Here is a 14,504-nt window from a genome sequence, read left to right on the forward strand (position 1 = left end):
TTTTTTTTTGGCCGCTTTGGCCGGAATACTGGGCCCAGCAGCCTCTTCCATGTCATCCTCCTCACCTATTTGTGTAAATTTACAGAATTCACAAAATCACAACTTGCCTCATCTTATGTTTCAAATTAATCGTTGATAGAAAATGCATGAAAGACTTACCGCCTGACTCTTGGGCATTTTTTCCCTGGTCTGTCGCCATGTCTGCGGTCCAAACAAGAAATACACCAGAATTTGAATGTGTTTTCGTGACGTATTTATACATGCGTCCTTATTTTGCGGCCGCATCATTGATTGTGCGGCCCTATGATCCCTCCTTAATTTGTGCGGGAAACGAAACACTATTTATGGCTTGGTGTGTCTCAAGTCGAGGTGGCGTTTTTGGATTGTTGGAGGTTATCTTGGCTGGAGTTTATTGATTGTGTAGAAAGGAGTTGGAGGTTGGAGAATCGTTTGTTGTTTAGATTTGCGTTTTTTTTTCCGTTATCTTTGTTGGTTTATATTTTTGGTACCTCGTTTGTTGATTTGGTAAGTTTTGTGAAGTCTAACTTTTGTTCAATTGTTGTTTCATTGTGTTTTGTATATTTTGTAATTTTTGGATACCTAATTTATTCTATTTTAGATTTTGTTTATTTTCGACCCCAAAGACCTTTTGATTTTGCATCTTAGATATTTGCTCTTGGTAAGTCCATTTTTTATCTTGTATTAGCGAACTAATTAGCGCATTTTTAGTAGTTACTCTTGTGACTTGTATTAGCGAACTAATTAGCGCATTTTTAGTAGTTACTCTTGTGACTTGTATTAGCGAACTAATTAGCGCATTTTTAGTAGTTACTCTTGTGACTTGTATTAGCGAACTAATTAGCGCATTTTTAGTAGTTACTCTTGTGACTTGTATTAGCGAACTAATTAGCGCATTTTTAGTAGTTACTCTTGTGACTTGTATTAGCGAACTAATTAGCGCATTTTTAGTAGTTACTCTTGTGACTTGTATTAGCGAACTAATTAGCGCATTTTTAGTAGTTACTCTTGTGACTTGTATTAGCGAACTAATTAGCGCATTTTTAGTAGTTACTCTTGTGACTTGTATTAGCGAACTAATTAGCGCATTTTTAGTAGTTACTCTTGTGACTTGTATTAGCGAACTAATTAGCGCATTTTAAACAGCTTAATAATCATTCTAACTTTTTGATGGTTTAGCTTTCGCTTTTTGAGCCAACATTTCGACCCATTTTGATGTACTGTGTTAAATGTCGCTTTGCGGTTTTGCTAAATGGGTGTTTGGCATATTTGAACTTTGGTCTAGCACAAAATGTATCCACAAAAATGCACAGAGTGAAATGTGTCAAGTAATTTTGTTGTTTATTTTCAGTTTGGACGTATCATGACAATACCCCGGCATGTAAGCAGCAATGGATGGTATCATCAAGCTAAGTTGTTTTAATATAGTTTGGGGGTGGGTCAAAAGCCTTACTTTTAAATTTTGGAATTTCAAGTTGATCTGGGGAGGATTGTTCTGGCCATGCTCCCGGAAGCCGACCAACCTCAATCTCATCCCAGGCGTAGGCATCGTAGGCATGCAAGGCCCCAGATATTTCGAACACGTGTCACCCTTTTTGGAATGCCCGATGATGAGGTTTTAAGACGCTACCGTCTACCTCCCAAAATCATCATAGACACTCTCTCATTAATAGAAAGTGATCTTGAGCGGCAAATTGACAGTCCAACAGCAATACCACCACTGACGCAATTTATGGCGGTGTTACATTTCTGTGCCTCAGGATCGTTTCAAACAACGGTGGGAATAGTGGCGGGCATCTCCCAATCCTCCTTTTCCCGGATCCTGAGGGTAGTGATGGAGGCACTTTTCAAGCACCTCCATCATTTTATTCAAATGCCTTTGGATATGGGTGCCCTTAGTGTGGCCAAGGCCAATTTTTACCAAATAGCTGGCTTCCCACACATCATAGGGGTTGTGGATGGTACTCACATACCACTTCAGCCTCCAGCACGGCTGGAGGCAATATTTCGAAACAGGAAACACTATCACTCCCTGAATGTAATGGTGGTATGTGATGCCTCCCTCCAGATCCTGTCCCTGAATGCTAAGTTACCAGGAAGTGCACATGACTCCTTCGTCATCCGGCAATCAGGGATATGGCAGAAATTAACCAACCTACAAGCTGGTGATGCGTGGCTTCTGGGTAAGTGGAGACCTTTAGTACATAACAATGTTAAGCTTGATACACAGTGTTCCTGATGTTGTCTCTTATTTTTCACAGGAGACAGTGGATACCCTTGCATGTCCTGGCTGCTCACTCCTTATTTGGCTCCCACACCAGGCCCACAAAGTGAGTATAATTCCGCACTTACAGCCACCAGGCAAGTGGTGGAGCGCTGTATCGGCCTTTTAAAAGGCCGATTCAGATGCCTCCACCGCTCTGGTGGCGAGCTCATGTATTTGCCGGATATGGTGTCGAAAATTGTGGTCCTGTGTGGGATATTTCACAACATCGCCATAAGGAGTGGTGTCCCAATGCAGCCAGAGGATGCCTTACCTGAGGATGGCCCCCCCGAGGTTGGTCGGAGGTCAGTATGTGGGGGGGCCATACGCGATGATGTGGTGGCCAGATTTTTTAGGTAAGTTTGACCCAAACTACAGTGTTTATACCTAATGTGTTTGTGTTTGTTTGCGAACATCTAATTTATTTTTATTTTTTCACCATCTTCTGTTTGTTCACATAATCTTTGCCACTCCAACGCTCACTACTTCCTGCTACCCTTACCAAACCTGGATCTGGTGATTTTGTCCATATATTCTGGAACCCATATCGCAACGCCATGTTTGTGGAATCATGTTGGCATGGTCCTTCATCAACCAGTTCTTGATTGTTTTTTTTAATTAAATATTTTATTTGTATGTGTTGTATTTGAGATTATCACTGTTTTTTTGCTTTGGGACTGACCACTGTGATTTCTCATTTATGTTGTGAATAAATGTTTGGAGAGTGAAATGGTCTTCCTTTTTTTGGACGTTAACAGCAAGTGGAACCAGGTTAACACACCTTACAATTGACTAAGGGGTAATCCAGTACTGACACCAGTTGATGTAAACTGAAATATGTTTGCAGGTTCCCAACCCACACCAAAAGGAAGCCTGTCCAAACCTTTGGATTTTGAAGATTGGCCTAAGCAGCTTGCACACCAACTAGGAACCTGTAAAATGGCGAAATATCTAATTGACACTACACCCAAAAAGGGAAATGACATTGTTACTGTTATGTGTTTCTTGTGGCTGTTTAACATACAAATACAAAATACAATCTAACTTTTAAAAAATGGAAATCCGTGCAGGAACAGTCTACTTATGTCAGGGAAAACTATTTGTGTTTTAGAAAAAAAGAATGAGCCAGAACGTATATTAGAACTACAAAATTTATTTACAAAACGAAAAAAAAAAAAAAAACTACTGGCGAAGGATGCCAGACAGCCGGTCAAGGGCCACAAGAAGGCCAATTACATGTTGGCGCATCTGGCCAACACAATCCTCCACCTCTTGACGACGCCTCTGTTCCTCTGTGGGTGAGAAAAGTGTGTGGATTAATAAAACAATAGGGAATCCACATTAAAAAAACAAAAACACAACGAAATCACTCCTAAACCGAAAAATAAAAAACCAAAACAAAAAGGGGGTGCTGGCAAAAATACAAGGCCTATGTACAAATTCACACAGGTGTGATATGTGTATGTTGAAATCAGCAGGAAGAGGTAAAGGCAAACTGCTAAATCACCAAAAGTAAACCAAACAAGCACGAATAAAGGCACGACACATGATTACATACAGTTTGTGGTTAAAAAAAATGAGAAATAAAACATACCGGGAGCCAAAACGGGAGCTCCGGAAGTCCCTCCATGTTCCTCCTCGGAGGAGCCTTCATTCCCCAAAGAACGGGGAGGGGTAATGATGGACTCCGGGGAGGGGGTAATTGGAAGAGGGGTGGGTGGAGGAGAGGGGGAAGTGGGACGGAGGGGAAGGAGGCCCGACAGTTCCGGGAGAGGGTCTGGGAAGGCTGGGGAGGAGTGGGGTATAGGGGAAATATTTGGGGTGGAGTGTTGGCTGGGGGTTGGGGATAGTGGCCGGGAACGCCGTCTGGCCGGACGGTGACGGCGTAGTCTTGGCTGTCCTGCTAAAATATGTCAAACAAATTGAGGTTAGTTTCTGGGCAAATCCGGGGCCCAAATTAAAAAAAAAAAACCAGCAACAAAAAACATGCAAAAAGGAGTAGAATGAAAAAAACAGAAATAGAGGGAAAACAAGCACACGCTGATATGAGGACAAATAATTAATAGGACAGACAGGAAAACATGCACACGCAGATATGAGGACAAATAATTAATAGGACAGACAGGAAAACATGCACACGCAGATATGAGGACAAATAATTAATAGGACAGACAGGAAAACATGCACACGCAGTTTGCCCCACAAACACAAACATGAAAACCACAATACATAACACTTACTTTCAACGATCTGCATGCGAAAGCATGCCAGCAAGCGGGGCGTTCGCCGTTGCAGGTCTGACCACCTGCGCTCAAGCTGCCCGATGTTGCGGCGTGAACCCATCGACCGCGGGCGGGACCGTGCCTCCGCATACGCGGAGCGCTTCTGCCGGTTGGTGATGGGTGGAGGCTGGCTGGTGATCCGCCTATCCATCACCTCCGTAAGCACCAGCAGCTCGCGCCTGGTGAATGCGGAGGCTCTCATGATGGCAATGGAGTTTTTCATACAAAACATTTTTGATAAAGTGTGGCCAAAATTTCTGATTGGCTAATGTATTTTGGAAATTAACAGGAGCAATTTTATTGGTTAGTGTATGAGTCATGTGTTCAACAGGGCCAGAAATCTCTGGAGAGTTATGATAGGCTTGACGCAGTGACATGCGTTTGCAAATTTAAATAAAGAAATGAACCCCGGAAAATATGCGGGGATCCACAGCAATAGAACAATTGTTTAATTGTGGTTCACATGTTTTTTGAACAATAAAAGCGAATGTTCCATCCGTACGTATTCTGCGGGTAAACACAAACACGGACAAGAGTAAAGTTTCTAGCATTGTGTGGAAAAAAAAAAAACAATTAAGCTAATTGATACATTGATTGGCATGATACAATTGAGGGAAGTAGGCAGAATAAAGGAGCAGGTAATCGACATCTGACAAGGCCACTTCCGGTTTCACTTGTGCGTGCGTTCCCTTCAAGCCATTTCGGGGATGTACGCTCGCTATTTCGCACGCTCGTTAGTTAGAGGAGGGGTCGCCTGAGTTTAGGGAGGAATTTTAGATGCGAACGAAAATACGAGCGAGCCATTGAATTTAAATATTTTTGTACGTACGCCTAACGTACGTGCGCCCGCTTGCGAGTGGGTCTGAATGAGGGCCTATGTTTTTTAAGACTGTAATGGGTCGGTGTCTGTTTCAATCCAATGGCAGATCCAAACTTTAGTCAGTTTTCTTTGCTTATTCTTTCTTCTCTCTGTAGCATCTTCTGTTCTCCTTTCAGCAGGCATTTTCTGTCTGCTATTGGCTCTTCCTCTTTCTTCTCTTCAGGAGGTCTTCTCTTCTTTTTCTCTGCAGACAGACTGCTCTGCTCCTGCTTGCACTTGCTAATATAAGCCAAAACATGGCGCGGTGCTATAACAGCTTGCCCCGTCACTGCACATTGCCTAACCATAGCTGGCTTGGGCTGATACTTATTGGACCTGTTCTAGACCACGATGCTCCTCCAACAGCATCTACTGGGCGAGGTGAGTTATCTCTATGTCCCACACCTGATGGAGGTCCGCCTCAGTAGCGATCTCCTCTCCTCCAGCACTGGGGCACATCTCTACAAAAGCATTGGCATAATACTTGGCTAACAGTTGGTGAGCTTTGATCATTCTAAACAATAAATCTTACTGTGAGTGCTAAGTGACATTGGGGCCTATTCATCAACGGAGGCCATTAAGTATTGTTCTCGCTGCGAGGGATACTTAAGTATCCAACTCGCAGCGTGGACAGTTTATACCAGAGCAATTCATCATTGCTCCAGTGCGGGGACAGCTGCTCTAAAAAGCAGTTGTCCCCTCGGTTAATATTGCAGCTACAGATGTAGCTGTGTTACCTCCTCCCCGTTGGCCCGGCTAAGCATACGTGACCCAAGGTCACGCATGCGCACAGCCGAAGGGGAGTCTGTGAGAAGGCTGCGGTGGCATCTACTTGGATCCCTCTTCACATCCCTGGCAGGGCAATGAGAGCAAGCGCTGTCTGAAGATGGCGTTTGTTATCGTGAGTTTGCTGAATTTCAGGGGGTTCTATCGAACCCTTGAACTGGTGTTTCCGCATGGTTACTGGGCCATTTATCGATGATGAATAGGCCACATAGGCTTGGATCTGTCCTTCTATGGTTCAGATTAACATTAGAGCCATATAATACATATTATAAATTGACATTTCACACATTCACACTAATTTACTTTTGGTTTCATTTTCCAGAATCTCACACTGAGCTCACGAAAACCACGCCCTGTGAAGCATACTTTACACTCTATGTTCACATATCAGTTTTGTTCATTACAGTAGAAAAGAGTAGAGGTAAGATTACTCCTATCTAGAACCGTACTTTCAACAAGATGTAGAAATGTAATCTGGTTAAATCTACTAAGTGATATAATATTACAACATTATTATGGTTATAAACTTAAGTTATAAACTCGAGTTGCATTTGTAGAAAAGTGTGTTGTAATTTATTGTCGTAAGCTCTTCTTCCTGGTTTTGACAAATACATGTTCTATGTTGTTGTAAAAGTTAGTACTGGTAGAAAAAAAAATTATGGTCATTGCAAATACAGAGATGGTAAATCTTTTTCAAGAAAAAAACAGTCATTGCAAACTCCAAAATATATTTGCAAAGATCATTTTGTTTTGTGCAAAAATGTCACTGCACATTTCAGTCTACTGGCATTTTTGGACAAACACCAGTAGCACACTTGGGGGTATTTATCTATCTATCTATCTATCTATCTATCTATCTATCTATCTATCTATCTATCTTTGTGCCTGATTCATTACGGATCGTTATTGCGTTTACGCACGCAGTCGGCCGATTGATTTGTACTGTGCATGCGCAAAGGCAACACTACAATTGCAGAGACCACGCAGAGTCATCGCAGAGTGATTGGCAAGAAGTCAGCGTTTGGGGGTGGTGACGTGGAGTGGTCTGAGAAACGCAGAGGTGCCACTACAACGGCATATGCAGCTTGAGTGCTCACTGCGTGCGACAAGGTTAGCAATTTCTGAGTAAGGTCAGACCTGTTGTAATTGTGTGTGAGGGGCCGATGTTACTCTGTGTTCGGTCTCTATGCTGGCTGTGCGATGGCATTGCGATAGCATTCATTAGCATATTTTCCCAGAGGGTCTGCGTGCGTAATCGCAGTTGCAATCGCAATAGAGATCCGTAGTGAATTAGGCCCTCTGTATCTAATAATAGAAAAAAAGGTGACTGGGTATACTTTGGCCAATGCCCTCCAAACTGAGAGTACAAACATAAACAGTAGGCACGGTTGGCACTCAGATTCCAAACAAAATGGTTAGCAAGTTCTACCAACGTTTCAGAGTTTATTACAATTTCTTCATAAGAGTTTATAACCATATAAAACAAACGCATATACAGTCAGGGGCTGGCTGGCAACTTTTAGCCTGGGGGGCAAATGCATGCAGGTGGCCCTGGCAGAGGAGTAGCGTGTAGCCAGGGTGTCCGAAGAATATGCGTGCTACGGCACCCCCCCCCCCCTCAAGTGTTCCAGGGAGGAGGCGGGTCTATATGGGATTAATGTAAGGTAAAAATAAAGATTGGGGCAGCCCCCTGTCGTAGTGCCCATATGCAGTGCCCCCGTGTGCCACAGGAGAGAACACCCTTGTGCAGGCCTCCAGTAGTGCCTCCAGTAGTAGTCCCCCCATTGTAGTGCCCCCAGTAGTAGTAGTTCCCCCCTTTGTAGTGCCCCCAGTAGCAGTAGTCCCCCCCTTTGCAGTGCCCCCAGTAGTAGTAGTCCGCCCCTTTGTAGTCCCCCATTAGTAGTAGTCCCCCCCTTGTAGTGCCCCCAGTGGTAGTAGTCCCCCCCCTGTAGTGCCCCCAGTAGTAGTCCCCCCCTTGTAGTGTCCCCAGTAGTAGTAGTCCCCCCCTTGTAGGGTCCCCAGTAGTAGTCCCCAGTAGTAGTAGTCCCCCACCCCCCTTGTAGTGCCCCCAGTAGTAGTAGTAGTAGTCCCCTTATAGTGCCCCCAGTGGTAGTAGTCCCCAGTAGTAGTAGTCCAATCCCCCTTGTAGTGCCCCCAGTAGTAGTAGTCCCCCACCCCCCTTGTAGTGTCCCCAGTAGTAGTAGTCCCCAGTAGTAGTAGTCCCCCACCCCCCTTGTAGTGCCCCCAGTAGTAGTAGTAGTAGTCCCCTTATAGTGCCCCCAGTAGTAGTAGACCCCAGTAGTAGTAGTCCCCTCCCCCTTGTAGTGCCCCTAGTAGTAGTAGTCCCCCCACTTGTAGTGTCCCCAGTAGTAGTAGTCCCCCACCCCCCTTGTAGTGCCCCCAGTAGTAGTAGTAGTAGTCCCCTTATAGTGCTCCCAGTAGTAGTAGTCCCCAGTAGTAGTAGTCCCCTCCCCCTTGTAGTGCCCCCAGTAGTAGTAGTCCCCCCCTTTGTAGTGCCCCCAGTAGTGCCAGACCCCCCCCCCAGTAGACACATAATATAAAAAACAAAACAAAAAAAAAAAAAACACTTACCTGAATCCCCGCACCCGCCGCCGCCATCTGCTCCTCCGTCTGTCCTCCCGGGCCGGGCCGCTCTGCATTATGGGAGAGACGTCATATGACATCATGACGTCTCTCCCATTGCCCACTGCGGGAGCTGGAAGATGGAGCAGCTCCCGCAGTGGGCGCAGCAGCAGCAGCTAATGAGAGTCTGACAGACTCTCATTGGCGGCTGCTTACAACAAACACACAGCTGCCGGAGCCGGCGGCTGTGTGTTTGTCAGTGTAGCGCTGACTGAACTCCGTCCGGTCAGCGCTACACACGCGGTGCAGTCTGTGTCACAGCGTCACAGACTGCACCGGCCCGCATGACGCTGCGGCCCGGGGGGCACATGGCACCCTGCCCCCCGGCCCAGCCCGCCACTGTATACAGTATATACCCCAATCACCAAACTGCACGGTTTTGAACTGCCAACTTCCGGATGCAAGCATGGTCGACCATATTGGTTTTATTTGGAGCCTGAGTGCCGTCTTTTGTCTTATATAGAAAGCCCCACTACAAATCCTCTGTTTGCCCCTGACCACTGCCGGTAAAACATAGCCTTTTATTACATTGGTCAAAACTTACTTTTCTTCATAAAGTGGGCATTGAAGATGCAAAAGATGGGCTATTAAAAGTATAGGCTGAATCATGGATTCCAAATTCTCCAATGGTATAAGAATTCATAACATAGCAGTACTTGCCTACTCTCCCGAAATGGCCCGGAGCCTCCCGAAAATCGTTTCTCACCCCGGAAGAGTGGGCAAGGATATGCTGGGTAGGCCCATAACCTTGGCCATGATTATGCTAAAAACCTCTATTTATTGCAAAAGTTTTATTGCAAAATGTATTTATTTATATATTTAGTAATTTGGAGTTGAACATCTGTGATTTGTCCTTTTTTTTGTGTCTGCATTAACAGTCTCAACGGGAGCCGATGGACGGAATCCCGACTGTCGACTTCCCGACTGTATAATCCCGGCAAGGGTTAAATGACAGGCGTCGGGATGTCATTTTCCCTATGCCAGGAGCCCGACACCCGGCTTACCGATCGAATGGAAGCCAGGCGACAGGCGCGGACAGCCGCGGGGGGGGAGGGTTAGGTTTAGGGTTCCCGGGGGGGGATTTAGGGTTAGGCAGCCCCCCGGGGGACTTAAGCTGGCCACACATCTAAAGATTATCTGTCCAACCAGCCAACTAGTTGATTGGTTGGAATGAAAATCTGGTAAGGAATACAATCAGCAAACGCTGGAAAATGGACCAAAACTGTTGTTTGAACAAATAGTTTAGATCAAACATTTAACAAGCTTGTCTGAACGACCATTTTCATCTGTTTTCTGGCATTTAGGAGCAAATTGCTGATAATCATTTACTCCCATACGTTACCAGATTTTCATTCCAACCAATCAACAAGTTGGCTGGTTGGATGTAAGTTGGTCTAGTGTGTGGCCAGCTTTAGGTTTAGGCAGCGGCGAAGGGAGGATTAGGTTTAGGCACTTAGAGGGGGAATTAGGGTTAGGCACATAGGGGGGAGGGTAGGGTTAGGCGCCCCTAAGGCAGGGTTAGGGGGTAGAATATGTTAGAGAATATTTACCGGGGAACGATCAGGATTTTCAGTGTTGCCAAGATGCCGCTGTAGGGATTTGAACCGCCAGCCATGCAGCCGTCGGTAAATCATACTGAATCTATCTCAACAGGTAGCACCTCCCATTATATATATTTAGGGTGTGCAGTCTAGGACCCCTTTCTCATGTATTCCATTTAGTGTGCTTCTTTGCACATCTGAAGGCATGAGACACCTTCAGCCTGGACTAGCATCCCACCCCATTGGTTTAGAGCATGGAGTCTGGCATTGTGAATGCACACTTGTATTAGGCACAATATAGGTAAGTCCTACAATCTATATACTGTAGTGTAGCTTTGGGTTGAGTTTTGGGGCATGGGTCCCCTGGATTGCTTTGGTTGGTCTGCTTCAGGGCATTGCATTTTAAAAATTTTCTCATTGTTTGCAAATTTTAACACTTTTACTGTTTGTTTTTTTATATATGTAATTTCACTTTTCAACTCTATACATGCAGCTGTAGCTGCTCTTATCTAATTTACTTTTCACTTCACCTTTCTCATTAGAGCGATGCCCTGGGGTGGCTCGGCTGAGCTGGTTTGGGGGTGTCCTGCGCCCTGGATTTGAACCCCTGTATGTTAGGGACCTACTCTATAGAGGTTACCTGGATATGGTGGATAGGCCCATAACCTTGGCCATGATTATGCTAAAAACCTCTATTTATTGCAAAAATGTTATTGCAAAATGTATTTATATACAGTATATATAATTAGTAATTTGGAGTTGTGCAACTGTGATTTGTCTTTATTTTTGTGTGTCTGCATTAACAGTCTCAACAGGTTGCACCTCCCATTATATATATTCAGGGTGTTCAGTCTAGGACCCCCTTTCTCGTACATAAATTAGTCATTGCGATCTCCTGCGCAGCATGAGACCTCTCTGCATGTCAGGAGAGCTGTAGCGTTTGCAGCTGGTCAGACTTGCTTTACATGCTGCATGACTGCCTGCTGTGCGTCGATAGTACTGATGTTTACGTTGTTTCACATCGACGTACAGATATGAGAAGGCAGCAGTGGGCGTCCCTATGCTCGTGTATGTTTTCAAGGCACTAGCATATACTTTAGCAACTGCAAGTTGAAAGTATGCAGTGGCGTTTGCATTACTGTTTGTTTCTGAATCAGGCCTTCAAAATTCTAGTTTGAACACCACAGAACAAAAACAGGACAGGACAGTTTATGGTTGTGTTTCTGTTCTGACATCCTGGTTCACCCTGTTTCTGTACTTCTGGGCTATGGGTTGTGCACTACAGTATCCCAGAAGACCATGCTGGTAGATCCTAGTGACCAGCATGCAGTATTGAGAGCAACCTGGTGACAACAATACAATATAGAGAGCATCCACCGAGACAATCTCACTGGTTCTCTGGTGGGCCAGTATGATACTCTACCCACTACGTCTCGTCACCCGAGATGGTGGTCCCCCACATCTAGCACCAGGGGGTACTTGCCCAGCCAGCCCCCCCAGCTTCATCTCTGGCTGAGGAGGAAAGCTGATGTTTGCAAGGTGTAAGCTGCCATATTTACATGTGAATATTGTGTACAGCATATCAAACAATAACTAATTCCAAGGTTGTTTGTTTGCTTTTCAGATGGCGCCCAAAATACAAGATAGATCTCAAAACAGCACCACTATTCCTCAACCTAGAGGGAACAGAGCTACTAAAGTTACCTGTCTCTTAATCCTCCTATGTATTGCAGTAATATACCTACATGGAGCTGGAATTAACAAAAGCAAGCAAATTGTCTATAGCCTAGCAATTAATTTTGTCATTGCACAAATCTGGCATTTCATTACAGGGATATGTGAGTTTTCTGAAGAAATTGCTCATCTGAACACCAGGTAATAGTAACAAATTAGGTAATCAATAGTAGTTACTAAAGTCTATTTGTAGAAAAGAATCAAATGTTATTTAGTACACAATGGCAAATTTCTGTGAAATTGCCTCCTATAAGTCACTGCCCCGTTATCAGTAATGCATGGTGTAATGGACCGGCTTACTATATCTTTATACTTAGTGTGGAATTCAATTAGCCGCGATAAGCCATTTTCGCGAAAAACGGCTTGTCGTACGAAATTGTACTTGTCGCGCAATCCTATTAGCTGTGACTTTTCGTGGGTGCAAATTCTCCATACCATTTGCCGCAAAAAGATTTCACCACCTCCTTTGTAGGTGAAAAGTTGTGCAAAAACCCTATTTTTGGCTAAAACTGTCAGGACTTGTAGCCTAATTCAGATTGGATCGTAACTGTGAGCGTTACGCACGCAGTCTCACTGCGAAGGTATGCTAATCCACTGCAAATGGCACTTCCTTTCAATCACTCTGCAATGAGTCTGTGCAATCGCAGTCCCGATCGCAGTGACTGGTTCACGCACGCGCACTGCTATGTATACGCATGCGCAGAACGCAATAATCAGCCAATAGTGTGCATAACCGCAGTTGCGATCCAACTCGAATCAGGCCCCTGGTTCAGAACCACTGGGACACCCTCCTTAATGACTAATTAGGAAGAAAAAAAAATTTATTAGTCATTTTTGGGGTAAAAATGTGCAAACTGTAGGAAAATGGGTTAATTGATGTGGGACAGGTATGTGGGGTACTATATGAATGGGACAGGTGTTTTTAAGATTGCAGGTGGGTGTTAGAGGAGAATTTTGAAGATTTTTTAAAAGTCTCTTTAAATGACACAAATATATACTTATAGGCATTTTAATGCATCCCCAATGTAAGTAGAATATTGATTCTGCAAAAAAAACACTTGTTTTCTATCATTATTTCACTGTGTTAGAAACATGCATATAACAGCCATTTCATACATTTTAAGAACCCTAAATACTTTTAATATGGCCACTAATACACTTTTATATTGTTATTATATATCAGTTTGGCTATTTTTGGGGAACAGGCAGATTCCCCCATTAGTAGTTATAGCAGCAACATACACAAAAAAATTATCACATAAGCGACTTTTGTAGTAGGATTGCGCAAAAAACGTAGACACGCATAGCCGCAATAAGCTGTTAAAACCTGCGAAGTGTGTGAAAACTTAGCCTGCGATAAATTATCGCATTTTCGCAACTAATTGAGTTCATCCTTAATTGGCTTGATCTATTCAACCTCCCTTTTACTCACACAAGTAAATACGGGGATATAGTCAGCATCCCGACAGTCAGGATGCCGGCGGTCACAATACCGACAGCGGTATCCCAACTGTCAGAATCCCAACAGATTGTGGAGTATGTGCCACTTTGCACAAGCACTATTGCTTTATACAAAACAGTGGATTACCCACAATTTTACATTAATGCCTATACAGTTTGATGTGTATGTTTTTACAATCCTGTATACAACTTCAACCTGTCAAATTAGAAGTGACTGCACTCTCTGGTAGAATTTTTTTAGTTTTGGCGAGACTGAAAATAGCAAAATAGTATTCAAAACTAATATAATTTATTTCTTTAAAGGTATAATGGAGAATACATGAAGGCATTAAAAGCAAGCCTCAATAAAAGGAATGTGGGTCTTCTCGTTTCAGCTGGCATTTGTTGTTATATATTTTATGAAGATGGCCTCTTGCCAAACCTCCCTGTAAAGATTAATATGGTCATGGCTGTTCTTTGCAATTTATTGTGCAGATTTTTAGGACTTCAGGTATGGCAATTTTTTGTTGTTGTATATAACTCTGTTGAAAACAATTCTGGATTATGATTTCAATAGTATTTTATACCCATAATACACAGGGTCACTAGTTATCGCCAGAGGTGTAGCGTAGGGGTAGCCATCGACCATGGACCATCATTAACTACGTCCTGACACAACCCGCAAAGCCCCAACCTCATTTAAGATTGGCCTGCTTACTGCACGAATTAAAGCAGAGATCAACATCAGTGGACAAAACCAGGCAAAGTACTAGGCTGATTTATTAGTAAATCATAGCCTTCTACTAGGATTAGGGAGACTATATATATATATATATATATATATATAAAATCATTTTTTTCTCTATATATATATATATATATATATATATATATTATGTGTGTATGTATAGGTATAGAATAGGGGTGTACACCGGCCA

At 43.7% G+C, this 14,504-nt stretch overlaps 1 protein-coding gene across 2 annotated transcripts in view; it reads left to right on the forward strand.

The window, feature by feature from the left end:
* The first annotated feature begins 6,618 nt into the window (after nt 1-6,618).
* The window catches only part of STING1 (stimulator of interferon response cGAMP interactor 1), a 106,455-nt gene continuing 98,569 nt past the window's right edge, over nt 6,619-14,504 (forward strand). For both annotated transcript variants that reach the window (XM_088451206.1, XM_088451198.1), the window contains exons 1-3: nt 6,619-6,629; nt 12,017-12,267; nt 13,891-14,077. In XM_088451206.1, coding sequence (XP_088307332.1) covers nt 12,017-12,267; nt 13,891-14,077 — 438 coding nt within the window. In that variant the 5' untranslated portion in view covers nt 6,619-6,629. The remainder of the gene's footprint in view (nt 6,630-12,016; nt 12,268-13,890; nt 14,078-14,504) is intronic.

Source organism: Taudactylus pleione, unplaced genomic scaffold (genome assembly GCF_031769625.1).
Source record: "Taudactylus pleione unplaced genomic scaffold, aTauple2 ptg000025l, whole genome shotgun sequence".
NCBI lineage: Eukaryota > Metazoa > Chordata > Amphibia > Anura > Myobatrachidae > Taudactylus > Taudactylus pleione.